We start from the raw sequence: 21,055 nt of genomic DNA, 5'->3' as shown, positions 1-21,055 counted from the left end.
TCATACAGAACCGTATGTTGTTTCTGATAAGCCATGAGTACTGCTACTTGGAGATGCTTCATTATCCTGGCTAATTTTCTTCAATTGCAACTTAATGTAAAAAAATAATGAGCCACCAAACAATATAGTTATCAAAACTAAAATACTATTGATCGGGGTTGGGTTCATCTTAAATACAGAGTGGGTCCATCTATCAAAGACACTTTGTAATAGGTTTAACAAACCAGCTATTGTCATTAATAAACCATAAACAGTACCAAAAGTTTCAAACCCGAAAACCTTCGCACAGTAATCAGAAACAACGGTGTAATAGAATGGTCTATAAGCAACTAGAATTAAAATACCAATTAAATTAGCAGTGAAGGAATGTGGGATCAATCCCAAAATACCAATGATTACAGAAATACAGGTTACTAGAACTAAAACAGACAAAGTAGCCATATGATCTAATATGATACCAATAAATGGAATGGCAATTACACCACCCAATGGCAAAGCTACATCAAAAATACCATTCAATCTTAAGGCTTCTTCATAACTTCCTAGCAAAAATTCTTCCTGTGATCTAATTGTAGCAACAAAATAGTTAATTCTTAACATGCAAATAATGGTAAAACCTTGCATTAAGAAATACCATGGAGTTTTTAATTGCTGCATAGCAGTATAGTTATGTAGAACACCAAAAATGCCATTAGTCTTTGATTTCAATTTGTTTTCAACGGCTAATTCAACAACAGATTTTCTGCGGCCACTATGTGTAGATTTAACAGGATCCAATCCTTGAGAATTAGCACGGATTAAGGATGCCCTTTCATCCCCATCTTGAGTAGTGTCGATGACCTCCTGTGGAATAAACCCGCTTTCATTTAAACCTTCAATTTCCAATTTATGGATATTACCAATTGTTTTATAGGAATCCTTGGGCATAATAAAAAGTTGACACAATAAAATGAATGTTGGAACGAGTAAATACCAACTAAAAAAAGTCTTTAAACCACAATTAGGATTAACATTTTGATAATATAATCTGTAAAATAAAAATAAGGCACTTGACGTATCAAATGAACCGGTTATCAAAGCCAAAATGCTCCCACTATGTTTAGGGATACTATTGGCCAATTGAAAAGTGGAAATAAAAACAAATGGTCCACCAATGGCTAATCCAATATAACCAGTCAAATAAGGGTCAAATAATTGTATTTTTTTAGAAAATTGAAGGATAAATGAACCGATAGTAAGGAAACATACACCAACATACCCACAGATTCTTGGACCAGCATGATCTAAAACAAAGCCGACTGCAAGGGAACATAGGTTGGTTACTACCGCCCCAATGGTGAAGATCATATTCAATTTTAAATCTTGAGTAATGCACGGTTTTTCAGGAATAAATTTTCCCGAAGTAAACATATTCTTGGTAATAGCGTAATCATTATTTAGACTAATGGTAGAATTTGTTTTACACAAGTCTGAATAAACACCTTCACTTACTAAAATGGGCTTTAAGGCAGCAAAGCCGAAAATAGGGCCTGCTGCGAATAGACACCATGTTACAGCACATACAATTTGAATAACTGGTAAACTAGGTTTCTTCATCGCGAGATTTTCCTCTTTTTTTTTTTTTTTTTTTTTTTTTTTTTGGTCTTTTAATGTTATGTTGCTGGAAAAGGGAGTTATTTTTTGAATAAAAAAGATTCTCTTCTCAAATGTTCTAATTAAATGGTTTAGGCTTTTGTATTTTACACAAGTGTTATGAGTGTTCACAAGAAAAGGGATATAAGGTGAATTAGAAAAAAGAAAGAAAAAAAAAAGGGAAAATGGAAAAATAAAAGAGTAAAAACAATGGGAAAAAAGTTAGAAAAAAAAAAAGTTTTTTTCTAAAGGAAAAGGAAAAAAAAGAGAAAATTAGTAATAATAATAACAGAATCCCAAAAGTCTATCTGCATTTATATAAAATATACCAGATGACAATTTCTGTTTAAGGAATGAAAAGCAATAATTTATTTCATAACATCATTTTTTTTTTTTATATTGATTGTCAGTGAAATGATAAAGCTAATGAAATTGCATAAGAAAAAAAAGTTCGTATTTTTATCAACAATATTATTTATTTTCACTTTAAAATAAATAATAATAAGATAAGAAATATATATATATATATATATATAGATAGATAAATCGGCAACCATGCACGTATCTTCTATATAAAAGTTTGTTAGTTAAGATAGGACAAAAACAATGGGCTTCAATTGGAGTTGTTCCTGTTAATTAATAATTGTTTTTAATCTTTTTCAATTTCACAACAAACTAAAGGGAACTAATTGAGGTGATTACTTAACGAATTATAATACAACAACATTATATGTTATCAAGTGGTACGTCACTTAATCGATAACCGTGAAATATTGTGAAAATGGACTTCGGATAATTCCGAAATTCTCGCCATATACGAGATCATCCATTAAAAACTTTTTATATCTTAGATAGCAACAATAAAAAAAAAATAAAAAAAAAAATCGGTTATACAAATAAAGCTTTGATAAACATACTGAAATATTTAAATCTTACCGAGACCATCGATGATATCTAATAAATCATCGTCTAGCATGGGTTTATTTGAAGTTTCATTGCTTGTTGAAGTTTCATCTTTATTAATAATTTCCTTTTGTTGTTCGGATATTCCACCATCAACAACTTGTAACCAATTAGCCACTTTAGTAACAAAGGATTTAGAATTAGGAACAAAATGACCGCCTGGGTGTTTTAGCAAAGTTCTTTTATCTTCTGGACAAGCATCATATAATGACATGACACGACTTTCTTCAACAACACTATCTAACTCACCCAAGACATGTAATGAAGGGATATTTAGAATATCATTGGAATAATACTTTTGTAACTCAGGTGTTTTCATTCGATATCCACTAAAATTTACGAAAAAGTTTAAAGGTGATTGCTCTAGTTCAGTCAAGTTTAATAATTCGTTTATATTAGTACTTAGTAAGCCACCATATCCTGAACCTTGACTGAAACCAATTATACCATGAAAAGGGCCGTTTTCCAAAATGTAATTATATAAATAGTCTTTTGTGATCTCTGGAATTTGTTCGTATTGTGTTATTGGATCTCTGAGTAGCCAAGTATACATATTAGTACCCGAGGTAGTATTAAAAGTAGAAGCAATGTCCAAATTTTCTGGGAAATCACATGGAACGATTTCAGTTGGTGCACATGGATAATATAATTCATAACCCAATTTATTTAAAGTTTTCCTTAATCCACCTGTTTTAGATGAAAAAACTTTATCACTTTGAGCATGTCCATGTAGCATTAAAATTTTTTTCTTTTTTGGAGCAATTGTAGAATTGGATACAGTTGACATCTTTAAAATGGATTTGTTGTTGTAGTGAGTGTGGAATTATGTGTAAGACTTTAAGATATCTTTTAATTTTATTGAGCTTGGTAATATTTACTTCTGTTGTATTTAATAGATCTTGTGGATATTTGTCTCAAAAAAAAAAAAAAAAATGTATATATATATAATATATATAATTAAATCCAAGTAATAACCCAAATTATGCTTTTTCCTTTATTCTTTATTTTTTTTTCTCTCTTTTCTTTTCTTTTCTTTTTTCCTCTGTATTTATATTTCTCCTGATGTTTTAGTAATTTTGGACAAGCCATTTTTCTATACTCATTTTTATAGCGTATCATATATCGCATTTCAACTTTTCACTACCCGTTCTCGTTCCTGCTTTTATTTACTAGACTAAACTTATATGGCAATTATTAACTGAAAAAAAATAAAATAAAATAAAATAAAATAAAATAAAAAACATATTGAAATCAATCAACAATAAAAATAAAAGTATGACCTGCAATCATTTAGACCAAGTTTTTACTAAACCACAATTAAAAGCAAATGTTTTAAAAAATTATTCCAAAATTAAAAATGTCCTTTTAAACTCAAATACTCCTGAGTTAAAAAGTTATCAGTATACATTTGCATTTACTTGCTTGGACTGCCAAGTAATACCGCCAGGGAAATCGTTTTTATGTTTACAATGCTCCTTCGTTGGTTGTTGGAACTACAATCACTTCATGAATCATTATCTTAAAAGTAAACATTTTTTAGGTGTCAATTCTTTAAACGGAGCATTATATTGTTTTAGATGTAATACCTATGTTATGGATAATGAGTTTGTATCACATGTAGACCAACTAAAAGACTGGGATTTAATATTAGAAAAGTCATTTGAACCAACCAATTATGAATTGTTCACTGGATTAAGTGGGATTCATAACATGGGTTCAACTTGTTTTATGAGCAGTGTTATTCAGTCTATATCACATAACCCTTATATTGTAAAATATTTTATGGATCAATCACATATATGCGCCAGTCATCAGTCGATAACCTCAGGTTCCAATGTAAAAGTTGAAAAGGTTGATTCTTCGTCCTGTATGTCTTGCACATTGTACGATATAATAAACGACATATATGGTTATACTATGACAGTGGGATCCTTGGGGGAATACAAGGAGCTTAACTCTTTGGATTCGAAATTACAAAACAAAAATATAGACCATTCGTTTGTAAAATTTTTACAATGTGCTTGGAAAGTTAACAACAATTTTACAGGTTATACACAACAAGACGCTCACGAGTTTTGGCAGTTCTTGTTAAACCAATTACACAACGATTACACAAAACATTATGGAAATAATCACAAATACAATAACTCTTCTAAGAGTTTTCAAAGGCACATTTGTGATTGTGTTTCCCATAGAACTTTCCAGGGATTTTTAAAAAGCATTATTAAATGTCCACATTGTTCAAATGATCAGGTTACAATCGATCCTTATATGGATTTATCCTTAGACATATCAGAAAATAAAACTACTTTGTATCAATGTTTAGAGAGCTTCCATAAAAAGGAAATATTAAAAGATTACCAATTCAACTGTAATAATTGTTCTAAAACTAGTACCAGTGTCAGCAGAAAATTTACTCTAATGAAAATACCTCCAGTTTTAGTTATTCAATTCAAAAGGTTTAGACACACGGTAAATGGGAAAAGTGAAAAATTGAATAATTTTATAGAATTTCCCGCCTATCTAAATTTAAAAGATTTCTGTGAAGTTAATTCCATTCTCGGTAACAAGAATAATAACAATAAAATAAACATCATATATGAACTATTTTCCGTGATTAGCCATGATGGCTCCGTAGACACTGGGCATTATGTTTCATTCTGTAAGGTTCAAAACATGGAATGGTATAAGTTTAATGATAATATGATTCAAAAAGTGTCGCAAAGTGATGTTTTGAAAGAAAGAGCATATTTATTATTTTACTGCATTAAAAACTTTGGCTAATGGTACATATACCAATAACAGCCAGGAAAAAGTGTATATGGGGATTGGGGAAAACCATAAAACAGAAAAGGAAGGGGTGGGGAAGAGTTGTTATATACATTTTTTATATATACCTATTCTTAGAGAATGTATACATATATAAATCTGTGCATCTTTATCTTAGAAAGACTAAAAATTAATCAAAAAAATCATCCTCATCATCTTTTCCAATACCTAGATTTAATTTACTATTATTACCTGACCTTATAACTTTTTTATTAGCAAATTTCAAATGTTTTTCTTCTCTTCGTTCATCATCTTCTTGGTTAATAAGCAATCTAGGATCCTTTTCATCTACACAACCAACTTTAACCATTAAACTTTCAAAATCTTCTAAACGTGTGTCATTTCCCCCTAATTCTAATAGCGTTACTAGGTTCTTGATAACATCGCCTTTATGATATATTAATAAGGTTGGACAGTTAGATTCAGGATAATTTTCAATTGCTCTATTAGCCGAGATCTCGACAAACTTTAATTCAGGATACTTTTTACTGGCAATTTCAAAAATATTACTTAATAGTCTACTTTGTAACTTGCTGGTTAATGATAAATGAACCAAAACGTACAAACTTTCGTCTTTGCTACTGGCCAAAGTAATTTCATCGTTATATTCAGGCTTGTTTATATGGAAAACTTCCCCAAATTTGGATTTCTCTTGCATTTTTTTTAGTTGGGCAATTCTTTTTTGTTTATAAAAATTTAAAAAATCTTCATCTTCATCATCTTCAAGTGCCTCCAAATCACTTAAATCTTTATCTTCTAGTCTATTCTCATGTTGTTTTTTTAAGGCCTCCTCCAAGGCCTCTTCTAATTGTTGGGTTGGTGAAGGTTCTCTTTCTGGTATAATACCCTTTGCCCTTAAAATATCATTCCATTCAGTATCTTCTGCTTCATCAACAGTGACTTGAAACATGGGTTCATTGTTAGCGTTTTGCATTTTGATTGTATTAGCTATTCTGTTCCACCTCCTTTTTTTCTTTTTTTCTGATTTCTACTAAATATTAAAAGGTTGATTAATAACTTAACATTAAAAATTTTTTTTTGACGTTTCTTAAAAATTTGATTTTCTGCACATATATACAGAATTGGTTCAAAATATCTTCCTTTTTTTTTTGATGGCAAAGAAAATATACATCTATATAGGAGCAATATATAATAATTCAGTTAAAAAAGAAAAAAAAAAAAAAAAAAGACATCTATGTATGCTACAAAATAGTATCTAATACTAGACAAACTAAATCATCTATTTACGTCTCTTAGCTAATAAACTCTGTAAAATGTCTGTTTTTGGTGTTTGTGAACTTCGAATATTTGAATTTTGAGTGTTCCTTATATTTTTCTTCCTACTATTACTAATTTTTGCGGTAATCGTATTTGCCGTCTTTAAAGTAGTATTATTGGTAATTATATTCTTATTTTTTAAGTTAATTGATCTAGTAGCGTGTAGATCATTATCTCCATCACTGAGTATAATGTCTTGGGAGTTTACAGCTGACGGCATTGTTTCACTATACAAAAACAAATCTTCGTCATCATCAACAGTAATATGAGCCGTTGAAATATCAGCACCGATTAGTCCAGTAGCATCCTTTTTAGTAACAGTATGTTCTTTTATGGTAGTATCTTCTTCGAGAAGGAGTTTTGGTTTAGATGAAATATAATCCTCATTTTCTGCGTCATTTGAACTCATCAATACTAAATCATTGGCAGTATACGATGAAAGCAAAGATCCAGATGGCAAATTTTCCTTCTTGCTAGCACAATTTTCAACAAGACTGTTGGCATCAGTAATTGAACGTCTAGTTTTTGCTCCCTTGTTTCTATCGTCGTCAAAGTGGATAGTCTCAATCTGCTTTCCTTTGGTGATAATAGAATCGCGAATATCAGATCCATTCATTTCCTTCAATGCAGTTGGTAAGCTTTTGTCTAAGATAGTGTCAGAGGAGGCCTTAATATTTGTGGAAGGGATGCTTACTTTAACCTGTCGTAGTAATTTTTTTAGATCGTCTATATTATCTGTTTGTAAAAAATCCTTATTCTTGCTCAAAACTTTGACTTCATTTTCTACTTCAGTTTCAATAAATGATTTCAAAGCATTTTTTTCATCTTTATCAACAAACTTTTTAATTGCATCATGCATGCCAATTTCCGGTAAAAGAGATAGTTTAGTATTGTTTAATAGGCTATTGACTAAAGTCTCAATTCCAATATCTTCTGGTACAGTTCCGTTAACTAAATTTTCAAAGTCCAAATCCGACTTTGACTTATTTATCTTTGATCTACCGCCCATCTGTTCTCTCTTTTTTTTATAAAATTGAACAACATTATTAGGATTAGCCAATTTCCCAACAAATTTATTGCTAAATCTTCTTGGATTTTCCACCAAAAAGGAAACACTTGAATTATGGCTATAATCAACTCTTAATCTAATTAAGGGTAATGGTATCAGTTTCTCACTTATTTCCTCTTCAGTTAAATCTTGTTGCAACAGATATTCTTTGCTTTCATCATTTGCTTCAGCAATCATCTCTTCAACTTTTGTAGTTAGAAATTTACTTATACCAACTTTATCCATTGGTTTCAAATTCGGAACATTATTTAAGGAAATATCTCGCATAATAAATGGTCTGGTGGTCTTCAAGGGGATAGGTATCAATTTGGTGGTTTTATCTGGTTTGATTTCTAAAATGAAAATAAATTTAGGTTTTGATTCAGCATCACACAGAGACGTTGCTACTGATGAGCCTGGCTGTAAAACATCGAAATTCTTACTTGGATTGTGTATAAAATTGGGGATACATTCATGCTCATGGCCCCATATTACTAAATCTAAAAAATCAGGCAAAAATTGTTCTGGTAGAAACGCAGTATTTGTGTGGCCTGTATGATTTTGATGGACGCATAAAATATTAAACCATTCGTCTTGTCTTAAAGTTGGAACATTGAATTTCACGTGTCCATCTTTGAAGGTTCTAAATAACCTCTCATCTCTTATGGAATTTAAACCATAAAGAGCAATTTTGGTGTCGCCCTTTTGAAATAACAATGGGTTTAATTCAATGTTGTCATTTTGGTAAGTTTTTCCAAAATGGTTAACTAGTCCACTAACGTGTAAGATATCCATTGCACATAACAAATCTTCCCCTGATGCATCATCATGGTTCCCACTAATACTGAAAAGCGGAATTGCTACGTTTAAGTTGGGGTCTTCATAATTTACATCATTAAATTGGTCGTCTAGAAAAACTAATGAAGGGTCGCTTAATAATTCTAATTCACAAGGTTTATCGCCGAAACAATTTACTCTCAGCGATTTCATAACATGATATAAGGCTTTTTTAGAAGGCTTGTTTACATGGAATAAATCACCAGATTGTAAAATCATATCTACATTGTAACGTTTAGCAAATGCTAAAATTTCATCGAAAGTTTTCCATGAATCATCGCCGACTATAGGATCTGTTTCATTATAACCAACATGATTATCTGTTGTGATCAATATTCTTAGTGTGTTTTCATCAGGATAAGTACCTAATGATTCAATTTCATCTTTATTCATAATCTCTATTTTTTCTTTTTTTTTTTTTTTTTTTTTTTAAATTTTTTTTTATATGAATATCAAAAGTTGTGGCAATATAAAGTAGGATTTAAATATTAATGAAGAAAAGGGGGAGGAAACTAGCACTTACTATTTTCATTTTATACGTTGGGACTTAGATGGTATCTAATGAAGATTTATTTTTATCATTAGTTTTGATTTCTTCAGATATATATTTTTTTTTTCTTTCTTTTTCTTTTTCTTTTCCCTTTCTTCGGAAAGTAGTATTCGCATAATCGGACTATAGAGGTGTGCGTATTACCAAGATATTATGTAGTCCAATGCGTAATAAATTTGTGGAAGCCTTTAAATACAATGTAAGCTTCTTCTCTATTTCCTCCTTCCTTTCTATCTTTTTTCATGTTGTTAATGAAGTAAGTAATATACCGAGTCTCTTTTTGATATTACAGAACAAAAGTATTTTAATTTACCCCAATAATATTCGACTATAGTTGGATATACAGCAATATATAAAGAAATAACATAATAAATAAAATTTTGTACTAAAAGGAATAAAAATGACTGTTAATAATGACGAGGTGTATTATACCACCAATACAGATCCAAACGTTTTACGTATCTTTATAATTAGACATGGTCAAACAAATCACAATGTTAAAAAAATCTTGCAAGGACATTTAGATACAGATTTAAATGAAGAAGGATTAGAACAAGCTTTCAAAGTTGGCAAGTACCTACATGATAATAAGCGTATCAAATTTGAGAAATTTTACTCAAGCGACTTAAAAAGATGTCAGCAAACATTGAAACAAATTCTGAAAAGTTATGAGGGTACTGATACGAATCTGCAAGGCACGGTTGTGTTTTCCGATCAATTAAGAGAACGTAGCATGGGTGTTATACAAGGCATGCATATTGATGATGCTATTGAATATGCTAAGAAAAATGGGAAAGCTTCATACAGAGAGTTTGGTGAACAGAAAAATGAGTTTCACAATAGGTTGACAAAAGCCTTTGAAAAAATGGTCCAGCAGGAACCTAACGCCAAAAACATTGGATTAATTAGTCATGGTGGTTCTATAAGATATATTTTATCTTGGTTGGGTTATAAGAGTGATGTCGATGATGTTGCTTTGAAATTAATTGTTTATAACACTAGCGTTACTATAATTGACTATATTAGAGATGAAAAAGTATTTAAGATTAGACTTATTGGTAATACTAATCATTTAGGAGATGGTAAATTTGTGGTCAATGACACTAGAGTGCGCTAAAAGAAGGGGAAGGGAATTAACTTTTTTTTTTTCTAAAAGGAAAATGAAAAGGAAAATGAAAAGGAAAAGGGAAAAAAAAAAAAAAAAAGTTCTATAACTTTGATTACAACTCACTTATGATTGACTTTAGTATTTAAAATCTTAATAATTTAAATATATATATATACATTTCTTCAAATGATAATCAATTTAATCCAGCAGAGATTACTTCTAAAAGATGAATAAGAATAAGAGAATTATTTGATATGGGTTTAATAAAATAAAATATGACCATCATTGAAAATACCAATAAACTTGTGTACTGGTATCATTATTCATTCTTGGAATAAACAAAGGTAAGTAAGTCTGTATTGATTAGCTATATGATGTTTATTTGTGCGTAATAAACCACTGCAAATATGGAAACCGATATGTAATATATATTATATATATGGCAGTTGATAATTAAAACGAAAAAAAAAAAAAGGTGTGTATAATTCGATCGAATAAATCGTTATTATTTTTATTTTTATTTTTGTCTCCGAGGGGTGCGGAAATGATGAAAAAAGAAAAAAAATATTAAAATGTTTTTCTCCTTTTCATTTTTTATATAAAGGAACACAGTTTTTAGCAATAAATTTGCTCTTTTTCGTTTTTTTTCCATTAGAAAGAGAATAAAGAAAAAAATCGCAATCCTTGGAAAACTTGGTTTATAAACGATATTTAGTGTTTAAAATACGTATAAATGTTTACTTCAAAAACCATCTTTAAATCTTCATCCCAGATAAAGAATTCAGTATTGAAATTAAGGTTATATACCACAAACTCAAACAATAATATAAAAATACCAATGGCTCCAACCGAATACACTTTTGAAAAGATTTCCAAGTTGATCGCTCATCCACATCCAGGACAGGTCTTGGTGGATGTTAGAGAACCAAGTGAATTGAAAAATAGTGGAACCATTCCAGGTTCTTTGAATATTCCATATAAGAGTGCACCAGGTAGTTTAAATTTACCAGAAAATGAATTCAAAGATTTATACTCTTTTGATAAGCCAAGCAAAACAAATGAACTGATCTTTTATTGTGCTGCTGGTTTAAGAGCTAAAGCTGCTGCTGAATTAGCTCAATCTTTTGGTTACAATAAGATCGGCGTTTATCCAGGCTCTATGAATGAATGGTTAGCTAAAAGTGGAAAGATTGAAAAAGTTTAAATCCTATGTGTTTATTTGTCTGTACAGTTTTTTTTTTTTTTTTTTTTTTTTTCCTTTTTTTTTTGGTCGAATATTATTCTGTAAATATCAAACGCTGTGGATGAATTTTTTTTTTTTTTTGTCTTTCCCATAACAAAGGATGGAAACTAAACATTACACCCTAGATGAAAGATAAAATGATACGATATATATATATAATCAGACGACTTGTGTCAGTACACCTATGAAGCTTATATAATAAATAAAATGGAATGACTACCTTTTATGAAACTCAAATTGCTTGAATTCCTTACCTAATTGTTTCTTTCTCTTTCTTTCCATAACCTTTTCTCTCTGTTTGGCCTTCATATGGTCGAATTTCCATTTATTGACAATCTTTTTCTTTTCAGATTTCTTCAAATGATACTTGTTCATATTACCCTTATTCATTTGATCTTCATAATCATCGATGATCTTCTTTTCTAAATCTCTACTTTGTAAAGACTGTAGTTTACTTTTCATACTAGTTAATTTCTGTTCCAAAGCAACTTTCTCCCCATCACTAATTTTATTAATAAATTTTCTATCATGCAATAAATTAGCTAGTTGTTCAATTTCCTTTTGCCTATATTCATCTAAAAACTTATATCTCCCACGAATTTTAGCATAATCTTCTGATTTTCCTAAGCTTTTGTCAAACCTTATATCCTGATACAAATTAGTGTTAGCGTTAGCATTTCTATTAGTATTTAAACCAGGTATGGTTCTTATTAAGCTGACTGGTTTTTTAGACGATTGTACAGTTGGTGCATGCTTACGTTTTTTTTGTTGATTTTTATTTGTGCTCTGAGCATACTCCAAATCTTCTTCTCCTTCAAAAAACCCACCTTCACTATCATCAGATGATATAGAATCGATATCTTTAGAGAAAGCGTATAGATTTTCTTTACCTTTTTTTGGTTCTATTGCCCTATTCTCACTATTTTTAGTTTTAGTCCCTCTCTCTTCTGTTTGTATTTCTGCTTGTTTGTATTTATCACCACGAATATTATTCTTTTGCTTCATAATAGAACTTTTGCTACGTTCCTCCGCAACATATTCATCATGGGCCTTTTTTAAAGTTACAAATGCCATTTCGGAAGCCCCATCAGTTTCTTCATCACTATTATCACTCTCGTAGTGTAAATCCCTTTTGAACTTGTGCTTGCCGGATAATATTATATTATCCAAGTCAACATCGTCTTCATCATCGGTAGAGCTAACATTATTTGGTTGAATATTTTTAAAATAAAAAGACATTTTATATTTCTAAATATAGATGTACAAACGAAGAAATGTTTGATGCTAGGTTTTGTGATGGCCTTATTTAGTATTATTCAAATATCTTTTTAGAACATAAGCTATAATCGTCTGGAGATATTCAAAGGCTTTTATATATTTTAAAAATGAATGAAAAAAAAAAAGAAAAAAAAATAAAAGGTAAAAAAATAATAAAAAAAAAAAAAAAAAAAAGAAACGAGATAAAAGATAGTAACTTAAATCAATGCTATAACAAAAATGTACATTAAAAAAGTAAAAAACCCTTTAATTTTTACCTAATATAAGCAATTAAGGCTTCTAGCCATTCTGTTATTGCTTTTAAAGAGGGATGTATGGAAATATCTTGATACAGAAAAATTGCAAAGTCAATAATAGCAATTATTGATTTTTAAAAAAAAAAAAAAATTTTTTTCTTAAAACGTATATATATTACTTACTATGTTGGCATTTAATAATGGTGTTATGGGAGAGAAAAATACTATTTAGTAACATTATAAGCTTCAGAAACTCTCTTTCTTGCTTAATTTTATAGCACATATTTAGGCATATTTACATGAAAAAAATAATAACAATAGGTTATGATGATGAAAATAAAAGATAAAAAAAATGGATGAATGAAAATCAAAAACTGCAAATATATTATTTGATGTCTCTTGGTTTTTCCTAACACCCTTATTGATTTTCAATACTTTCTTTGAGACTTAACTGTCTACTATGCCTGTCTAACAAAGCGCCCAATTCCTTGAAAGTCAGCGCAGATGGATCATATTCAAATTCTTTTTTGTCCTTGAAAGTAACTTTAATTAGTGGTTTTTGGTTTCCTTTAGTGTTATTAGTTAATAATTCATTTTTAATAGAGGTTGTTGTATTCCTTTGTAAAGGCGGGATTGAACTCAAAAATAGTCTGGCTGTTTTAGCTTCTGCACCAAATGGATCAAATCTTGTTAATATTTTAGTGAAATATTTTGTAATCATTAGTCGATAGTTTGTGTGTGCCCTTTCAGTTTTTGTAATCAATTTCTATATTTTGTTTATAAATATCTTAACCGAAGTTTAGCAATGTTTTCCACGGTTGTTACAATCAACAAGTTACTTCAAAAATAAGGGAAAAATTTTTTTTATTTTTCATTTTATTTTAATTTTTTTTTTTTTTTTTAGTGAAAAGTTATTTAAAAAAAAAATTAAATTAAATTTAAATACATCATTTACTACGAATTTATAAATTTGACCCAATCGTAGTATATTAGCTTTAAAGGTAAGATGTGTCCATTGGCATGAGAAAATAAAACCCTCGAGAAGATGTAAATCTGCATTTAAAAGAGTTCGAAAATTGCAAGATATAATAATAATGTTTATATTATATAGCTTTAAATGGGGGGGGGGGGAATTTTTTTTAAATTACACACCTTCTTTTATTATCACACTTTATAATCACAATTCATCAAACACAGGAGGCGGAGGGTTCTTCAACTTCTTTGTGGCTTGTTTATGTAACCATTCGTGTCTTTTCGACATGTATCCTTCCCTAGGCTGCATTTGTAAGATTTCAATTAGAAATTTATTAATATTTAATGGACTAAATTTATCAGAGTCCATCACAGTATAATTGGTGCCATTCGCGCCACTACTGAAAACCACAAGCAATGAATCTGATGCGTAGTTGGGTAGTTCATCACAAAAGAATGTATCAACTATATTTATATTGTTGTCATCAATTGACTTCACGGGGCATTTAATATCATTAGAAGTACTATCAACACTTAGATATTCCTTTGGAATCATATAAAAGTCAATTAATCCTAACCAATCTATAGCTAAAGTCTTCAATACTGGCGATATTTTACTACCCTTACTTAAAACAACAACTTTAGGTCTATTACTATTGATATCATTAGTACTAACATCTTTCTTCAATGCATCAACCAACTTTGTTGGCCTGATGTACTTCTTAACATAATTTTTAATTCTGCTTAATGCAAAATCAGTGATTGATTTAAAGCTTCTTTCACCTCTATAAAGCTCATTAGCATGTTTAAACTGCCTATTATTTCTATTACCGTTACTATTGACATCATATTTTGGTGGTCTAAATACCATTAGTGTGGGATATCCTTGGACCCTGTTTATTGCACATAATTGTTTATTCTTAGCTTCATCACAATTCACGGCCGCTACCTGTACAGCCAAATCCTTTAATAGCTTGGAAACTTTGCCATATGAACTTTTTAGTTGTTGACAATGACCACACCATGGTGCGTAGAATTCTACCAATGTCGTATAATTTGACTTGTGAACTACTTTATCAAAATTAGATGGCGATAATTCAATAATGTTTGGTGTTTTATCGTAGAAATTTTGTGCATTAGTGACAATTGAAAATAATAGTAGTAGTAGGAAATGGTATATATATAATGACTTCATCCGGCAAATATTCTCTTTTTCTTTTCCTTTTCCTCGTAAACGGTTAATTCAGTTTTGAAAAGATATATATCTGTGTGTATACTTTTATTTACAAAGAATTTCTGTTTTAAGAATAGCTGTTTATTAATTAAAAAAAAAAAATGTATCTGGAATATTCTTTTCAACTCAATAAATTTCAAAAAGAAAAAAAAAAAGAAAATAAAACAAAAGGGAATCACATTCGCGCACGAATAACAAAAATTACACCTATTTATTTTTCAGACTTTTTATTTTCTTTTTTTTTTTTAATCTGCGGGAGTTGTCTTCAATGCTTGGAATAATTTGATATACACATCTCATTTTAAAATGATAAACTTTAAAAACTTGTATTATCCCCAGAAACTAAAATCATTTATCAATAGGGCTAAGTTTTGAAACGAAACATCTAAACTGAGAGCAACCACTTCATATACATCCTTTATCCTTTGCGAGATCTTTGTTTCTATTTCATGTTGAAACAGAAAAAAAAAGAGTTTTTTAACTGGACCATTTCGCTTTGTCTACTTTTTATATTTAATCGTATCTTCGCCCCCTTATTAAATATAAGAACTTAATTTACCCTTTATATTATTATTATTACTGTTTTATTTTTAGAAATTTCAAACATGTTTTTTCTTGTTTTTATAAAAAAAAAAAGAGAGCTATGTTATGTATCTTTATTATTACTTTTAATTAATATTTCAAGTAATTTTTTTTTTCTTTTTTTGTTTAAATCTTTTCTTACTCAGGATAACATTTTCTATATTTTACAACTTTTATAGCTCATTCCATGAGATAAACTCAAACACTTTCTCATTTGACTGATATATATATAGCACATATGACAAGTATTAATAACTCAGTTTCTTCATTCTACGCATTTTATTCCTTATATAAACATTTTTATCCTGAAAAGCCAGAAGTAACGTTTAAACAAATAAACGATACTGCATCTCTATATAATTTAGATAACAGTTTTAAGCCCACAAGCAAAACTTCGTTATTTATTACTTGGAATATAAAAGCTATTGCTCCAATTAATCACCACACAAGCTCGGATTCAGATTCAGATTCAAGTGCTGATGAAGAAGGGTATAAGTTGAGAGGTTGTATTGGAACTTTTGCTAAATTGCCCTTATCATCAGGTGTTAAAAAATATTCTCTAATATCTGCTTTGCATGACTCAAGGTTTCCTCCTATTAAAAGCAATGAATTGGTTAATTTAAAAGTAACTTGCAATATCTTGCATACTTTTAAGACAATTTATGATAAGAAAAATAGTAGTGGTGATATTTTTGATTGGGAAATTGGCAAGCATGGAATTGAATTGGTGTTCGAGTACAATGGAATACAATGTAGTGCCACATTTTTGCCCGACGTTATGGTTGAGCAACATTGGGATAAAGAACAAACTTTTAAATATTTGATTTTAAAAGGAAGTAATGAAACCAACTTAATGTCCATTATTTATAAAAACTGGAAAAAATACTTTGTACAAGTTATTAGATATGAAGGTACTAAGAGTACCTGCGGATATGACGAATTTTTATGTACTTACGAAAAGATTGTAACTGAAAATAAAGATGCAAAAAATGATTCCAACAAGAAAATCGCTATGTAATGCGAAGCTTTGAAGTGATAACCATTCTAAAAAGGGCATACGATTGCATATATAATTTGAATTAATATGTATGTATAAAATCTTAAAAAAAAAAAAAAAAAAATAAAAAAAAAAATTAATCGGTTTTTAAACAGAGCCATTATAGCTATAAAACAAGTTACTTTTATAATTGCTTACCACATTTAATAATTCAAATCCGATTGGTCTATTGGGATTTATCAAATGCTTTCTTTTAATTTCAATAACTGGTTCCTTTCCCCCCTGAAAGAAAGGCAAATCGAGTTACAAGAGAAAAAAAAAGGGGAGAAAGACAAGAAAACAACCATTTATTTGAAAACCTCAAATAAAATAAAATAAAATAAAATAAAATAAAATAAAATAAAATAAAATAAAATAAAATAAAATAAAATAAAATAAAATAAAATAAAATAAAATAAAATAAAAGCAATATTAAGTTTTTACCTCAATCAGAAATATAAGAGATGTCATTAGGTTCAAAAGCTGCTCAAAGATTAGCAAATAAAACTGTATTAATTACAGGTGCTTCGTCAGGTATTGGTAGGGCCACTGCTTTAGAATATTGTGCTGCCTCCAACGGAAATATAAAATTAAGTTTAATCGCAAGAAGACTAGAGAGATTAAAAGAATTAAAACTAATCATTAATGAAAAATATCCTCAAACTAAGGTTTATATAGAAAAATTAGACGTTACTGAAACTGAAAAAATTAGACCATTCTTGGAAAATTTACCAGAAGACTTCAAGGACATTGATATTCTAATCAATAATGCTGGTAAAGCTTTGGGTTCTGATAAAGTAGGTAATATTTCTCAAGACGATATCCAAGGCATGATTCAGACAGATGTTATCGCGCTCGTTAATTTTACCCAAGCTGTATTACCTCTTTTTAAAAGAAAGAACAAGGGTGATATTGTCAATTTGGATAGCGTTGCTGGAATTGATGCTTATCCAACTGGATCTATCTACTGTGGTTGTAAGCATTTTGTTAAAGCTTTCACTGAGTCACTAAGAAAAGAATTGATCGATACTAATATTCGTGTCATCGAAGTATTACCGGGTAAAGTTGAGACTGAGTTTTCTGTAGTTCGTAATCATGGCGACGAACTCCTTGCTAAAAAAGTATACGAAGGTATGGAGCCTTTGTACGGAGAGGATATTGCTGATTTTATTGTTTATGCTACTTCAAGAAAACCAAACACTGTTATTGCCGAGGGGCTAATTTTTCCAACTTCGCAAGCCTCAGCTACTCATAATTTTAAAAGATAAGCGGTGGAACTATGTACCAAACCAATATAAAGTTGTGTGTTATTTTATGCGGTACTGTATTGCATGCCTCTTTTTTTAGGAAATATCAGAAATAATAGAATGACGAATAAAACAGCAATATTGCGTTTAGCATTAAAAGTGCGTATTACTTTTCTTGTGTGTTTGCTGGAAGATTTCTGTAAGCGGCGATCTATTTCCCCTTAAAAGCTTACAATAAATAATTTTTTTTAAAAAAAAAAAAAAAAAAAAGAAAAAGAAAAAAATAAAAATAAAAGATAAAATAAAAAGCTTTTGTATGAGCGCTTGTTTTTGAATACAGTACAACCGATCGCATATTGATTTTATTATCATTATCACTGATAAGAAATTAAAATGGTTTCGAGGACCAGCGGAAAAATACGGAAATCATAATACAGATTTTTGTTACTGTGTTGTTATTATTAATCAAAAAATCTTATTTCTGAAGAATAATTCACCTTTTTATGATATATAAATATCTCTTGCATCCTAACCCTTAAATTGATTTTCGCTTTCACCTCTTTTGTTTTACTTTTTTTTTTTTTTGTTTTTCTTTTCTCTTTTTTTCCTCTCTCAATTGCCTAAGAGCTGTTTTATACAACTTTCCCACTTTCGTACTCTGTCCTTTTTCCTCCAAAAATACAAACTACTAGAAACCAAAATAATTAAAAAAAAGGTAAACAAAAAAAAAAAAAAATGTCACAAGGTCCAAAAGCTGCTGAAAGACTAGCTAATAAAACAATCTTGATCACCGGTGCTTCAGCTGGTATTGGTCAGGCTACTGCTTTAGAGTACTGTGCAGCTTCTAACGGTAAAGTTAAATTGGTTTTGCTTGCTAGAAGGTTAGAAAAACTACAAGAATTAAAAAATACAATTATTAAAGATTATCCTGAAACTAAAGTCCACATTGAAAGATTAGATGTCACTGAAACTGAAAAAATTAGACCATTCTTGGAAAATTTACCAGAAGACTTCAAGGATATTGATATTTTGATTAATAACGCCGGTAAAGCTTTGGGTTCTGATAAAGTTGGTAACATTAATATCGAAGATATTGAGGGTATGATTCAAACAGATGTTGTTGCTTTAATCAATTTTACGCAAGCTATATTGCCATTGTTTAAAAAAAAGAATAGCGGAGATATTGTTAATTTGGGCAGTGTTGCAGGTAGAGAAGCTTATCCAACCGGTTCTATCTATTGTGGTTGTAAACATTTTGTTAGAGCCTTTACGCAGTCTTTGAGAAAGGAATTGGTTGATACTAAAATACGTGTTTTAGAAGTTGCCCCCGGTAACGTAGAAACTGAATTTTCCTTGGTTCGTTATAAAGGTGATGCCGATCGTGCAAAGAAGGTTTATGAAGGTACCGTTCCATTGTTTGCCGATGATATTGCAGATTTAATCGTTTATACTACCTCTAGAAAGCAAAACACCGTCATTGCTGAAACTTTAGTCTTTGCCTCTAATCAAGCATCCCCATACCATATTTACCGTGGTTAATTAATAAATGAAACATTTACAATGTATTTGTTGCTACCCATTTAGATATATAAACCAAGCTAAAAACTTTGTATTGTTTCTTTTAATATATAGTTACTGACAAAAACCTAGTTCTATGTTTGAATAAAGCAATGTATATAATGTATATATATATATATATATATAATTTCTAAGATATGCAAAAAAAAAATAACCTAATATAATATATATTAAAAAATTATAAAAGAATAGCACTATCAGCGTATAAAATATAATATAGCAGAGGTAGCATATTCATTTCTTCCAAAACAAATTCCTAATAATAGATTTGATTTTCCTTGTAGCATTGTTATTTGTGCTTTCCGAGCCAAATAACAATGAGGAATGATAAAGTGAACTGCTGGAGTTCCTTTTTATTGATGAACTATTGATACTTTCCATCTCTCCATTTTCTAATTGTAATGGAATGGTGTATGAATTTGATGACTTATTCTTAGACAATTTAGACATAGACTCTAGTGTTTCTTTACCAACAACATTTCCTAGATTATCATCGGTATCTATAATAATATTGGCATAAGATTCCTTAAAATCCACTTCTGAGTGATCTTTAACCTGGATACTTCCAAAACGATAAATACTCGCGCTTTTTTTGTCAGTATCGCTTTCACGGTCAGATCCTATAACTTGAATAAAGACATCTTCGTTAAAATATTGACTACTTGCAATATAATTGTGGTTGTCATTAGCATCCTTGTCAGCATATGAGGACTTATTGCTAGTAGAAGCAGAGTCACTAATATACTCTTGCAGATTATTATCTGAAGTGTTATCAGTAGAAACAGAATTACACATACAATCCTGCAAAGTATCACCAACATCAACGTTTTTTAAACCACTGTCATCAATAAATTGAATCTTAACATTTTTTTCAATAGCTCCTATTATTATATTGGCTTTATTGTTATCATCGTGTCTATACACTCCTTGTTTAATAGGTAATGTGATATAGTTATTTTCACAGGATCCATTCACTCCATCTTTACTTATTGGGAAAAAGGGTAATGTAATCCAATTATGGTCATTCACTACAAATTTGAATTTAAAAATTGTATCCTTATCACTAATACTATTAATATTGAATGGGATTATAACAACATAAATACCATTTGAACTTGCCGTTTGCGTATAAAATAAATAATGTTTTTTGTGACACCATTGATCAAAATCACCAGTAATACTAACTTTGTCTTTCTTATCGAAAATGTCACATACCATTTCGGATGGTATAGTGAATTTTATCAACATTTTTTTTTTCTTCTTTTATTTGTCTCCCTCTCACTCTCTGTCAATATATATCCTTTTTATTTTTTTTTTATTTTTTTCCTTTTTTTAATTTTTTTTTTTTCAATTTTTTTTATTACAGTGTGTCTTTTTGTTTTCTTGTATACCTAAAAAATACTT

At 29.6% G+C, this 21,055-nt stretch overlaps 14 protein-coding genes across 14 annotated transcripts; 6 read left to right on the top strand and 8 right to left on the bottom strand.

Moving 5' to 3' along the window:
- On the bottom strand, nucleotides 1-1,596 carry FMP42 (Fmp42p; the record flags this gene model as incomplete). The annotated part of the gene is made up of 1 exon (XM_046078558.1): nucleotides 1-1,596. One exon carries the CDS (start codon nucleotides 1,594-1,596, stop codon nucleotides 1-3), a length of 1,596 nt encoding a protein of 531 aa, XP_045936742.1.
- A 961-nt stretch (nucleotides 1,597-2,557) lies between these two features.
- On the bottom strand, nucleotides 2,558-3,382 carry FSH3 (putative serine hydrolase; the record flags this gene model as incomplete). Its single annotated transcript, XM_046078559.1, has 1 exon — nucleotides 2,558-3,382. The coding sequence occupies one exon, from the start codon at nucleotides 3,380-3,382 to the stop codon at nucleotides 2,558-2,560; it is 825 nt and encodes a 274-aa protein (XP_045936741.1).
- A 488-nt stretch (nucleotides 3,383-3,870) lies between these two features.
- Nucleotides 3,871-5,379, top strand: UBP8 (ubiquitin-specific protease UBP8; the record flags this gene model as incomplete). Its single annotated transcript, XM_046078560.1, has 1 exon — nucleotides 3,871-5,379. One exon carries the CDS (start codon nucleotides 3,871-3,873, stop codon nucleotides 5,377-5,379), a length of 1,509 nt encoding a protein of 502 aa, XP_045936740.1.
- Nucleotides 5,380-5,554: 175 nt separating this feature from the next.
- On the bottom strand, nucleotides 5,555-6,358 carry PLP2 (Plp2p; the record flags this gene model as incomplete). The annotated part of the gene is made up of 1 exon (XM_046078561.1): nucleotides 5,555-6,358. One exon carries the CDS (start codon nucleotides 6,356-6,358, stop codon nucleotides 5,555-5,557), a length of 804 nt encoding a protein of 267 aa, XP_045936739.1.
- A 306-nt stretch (nucleotides 6,359-6,664) lies between these two features.
- MRE11 (MRX complex nuclease subunit) lies at nucleotides 6,665-8,980 on the bottom strand (the record flags this gene model as incomplete). The annotated part of the gene is made up of 1 exon (XM_046078562.1): nucleotides 6,665-8,980. The coding sequence occupies one exon, from the start codon at nucleotides 8,978-8,980 to the stop codon at nucleotides 6,665-6,667; it is 2,316 nt and encodes a 771-aa protein (XP_045936738.1).
- A 557-nt stretch (nucleotides 8,981-9,537) lies between these two features.
- SCDLUD_000400 (phosphoglycerate mutase) lies at nucleotides 9,538-10,254 on the top strand (the record flags this gene model as incomplete). Its single annotated transcript, XM_046078563.1, has 1 exon — nucleotides 9,538-10,254. One exon carries the CDS (start codon nucleotides 9,538-9,540, stop codon nucleotides 10,252-10,254), a length of 717 nt encoding a protein of 238 aa, XP_045936737.1.
- Nucleotides 10,255-10,978: 724 nt separating this feature from the next.
- SCDLUD_000399 (uncharacterized protein) lies at nucleotides 10,979-11,449 on the top strand (the record flags this gene model as incomplete). The annotated part of the gene is made up of 1 exon (XM_046078564.1): nucleotides 10,979-11,449. The coding sequence occupies one exon, from the start codon at nucleotides 10,979-10,981 to the stop codon at nucleotides 11,447-11,449; it is 471 nt and encodes a 156-aa protein (XP_045936736.1).
- Nucleotides 11,450-11,704: 255 nt separating this feature from the next.
- Nucleotides 11,705-12,727, bottom strand: RRP36 (rRNA-processing protein RRP36; the record flags this gene model as incomplete). Its single annotated transcript, XM_046078565.1, has 1 exon — nucleotides 11,705-12,727. One exon carries the CDS (start codon nucleotides 12,725-12,727, stop codon nucleotides 11,705-11,707), a length of 1,023 nt encoding a protein of 340 aa, XP_045936735.1.
- A 693-nt stretch (nucleotides 12,728-13,420) lies between these two features.
- MRPL44 (mitochondrial 54S ribosomal protein mL53) lies at nucleotides 13,421-13,723 on the bottom strand (the record flags this gene model as incomplete). Its single annotated transcript, XM_046078566.1, has 1 exon — nucleotides 13,421-13,723. The coding sequence occupies one exon, from the start codon at nucleotides 13,721-13,723 to the stop codon at nucleotides 13,421-13,423; it is 303 nt and encodes a 100-aa protein (XP_045936734.1).
- Nucleotides 13,724-14,179: 456 nt separating this feature from the next.
- On the bottom strand, nucleotides 14,180-15,169 carry MPD1 (protein disulfide isomerase MPD1; the record flags this gene model as incomplete). The annotated part of the gene is made up of 1 exon (XM_046078567.1): nucleotides 14,180-15,169. One exon carries the CDS (start codon nucleotides 15,167-15,169, stop codon nucleotides 14,180-14,182), a length of 990 nt encoding a protein of 329 aa, XP_045936733.1.
- Nucleotides 15,170-16,028: 859 nt separating this feature from the next.
- On the top strand, nucleotides 16,029-16,808 carry SCDLUD_000395 (uncharacterized protein; the record flags this gene model as incomplete). Its single annotated transcript, XM_046078568.1, has 1 exon — nucleotides 16,029-16,808. One exon carries the CDS (start codon nucleotides 16,029-16,031, stop codon nucleotides 16,806-16,808), a length of 780 nt encoding a protein of 259 aa, XP_045936732.1.
- A 482-nt stretch (nucleotides 16,809-17,290) lies between these two features.
- On the top strand, nucleotides 17,291-18,094 carry SCDLUD_000394 (uncharacterized protein; the record flags this gene model as incomplete). The annotated part of the gene is made up of 1 exon (XM_046078569.1): nucleotides 17,291-18,094. The coding sequence occupies one exon, from the start codon at nucleotides 17,291-17,293 to the stop codon at nucleotides 18,092-18,094; it is 804 nt and encodes a 267-aa protein (XP_045936731.1).
- A 714-nt stretch (nucleotides 18,095-18,808) lies between these two features.
- SCDLUD_000393 (uncharacterized protein) lies at nucleotides 18,809-19,612 on the top strand (the record flags this gene model as incomplete). The annotated part of the gene is made up of 1 exon (XM_046078570.1): nucleotides 18,809-19,612. One exon carries the CDS (start codon nucleotides 18,809-18,811, stop codon nucleotides 19,610-19,612), a length of 804 nt encoding a protein of 267 aa, XP_045936730.1.
- Nucleotides 19,613-19,885: 273 nt separating this feature from the next.
- Nucleotides 19,886-20,869, bottom strand: ATG45 (Atg45p; the record flags this gene model as incomplete). The annotated part of the gene is made up of 1 exon (XM_046078571.1): nucleotides 19,886-20,869. One exon carries the CDS (start codon nucleotides 20,867-20,869, stop codon nucleotides 19,886-19,888), a length of 984 nt encoding a protein of 327 aa, XP_045936729.1.
- Between the last annotated feature and the right edge of the window lie 186 nt (nucleotides 20,870-21,055).

Source organism: Saccharomycodes ludwigii, chromosome I (genome assembly GCF_020623625.1).
Source record: "Saccharomycodes ludwigii strain NBRC 1722 chromosome I, whole genome shotgun sequence".
Taxonomy (NCBI): domain Eukaryota; kingdom Fungi; phylum Ascomycota; class Saccharomycetes; order Saccharomycodales; family Saccharomycodaceae; genus Saccharomycodes; species Saccharomycodes ludwigii.
Note: the sequence above shows the minus strand (reverse complement) of the source record. Positions and strands in the feature narration are given on the sequence as shown.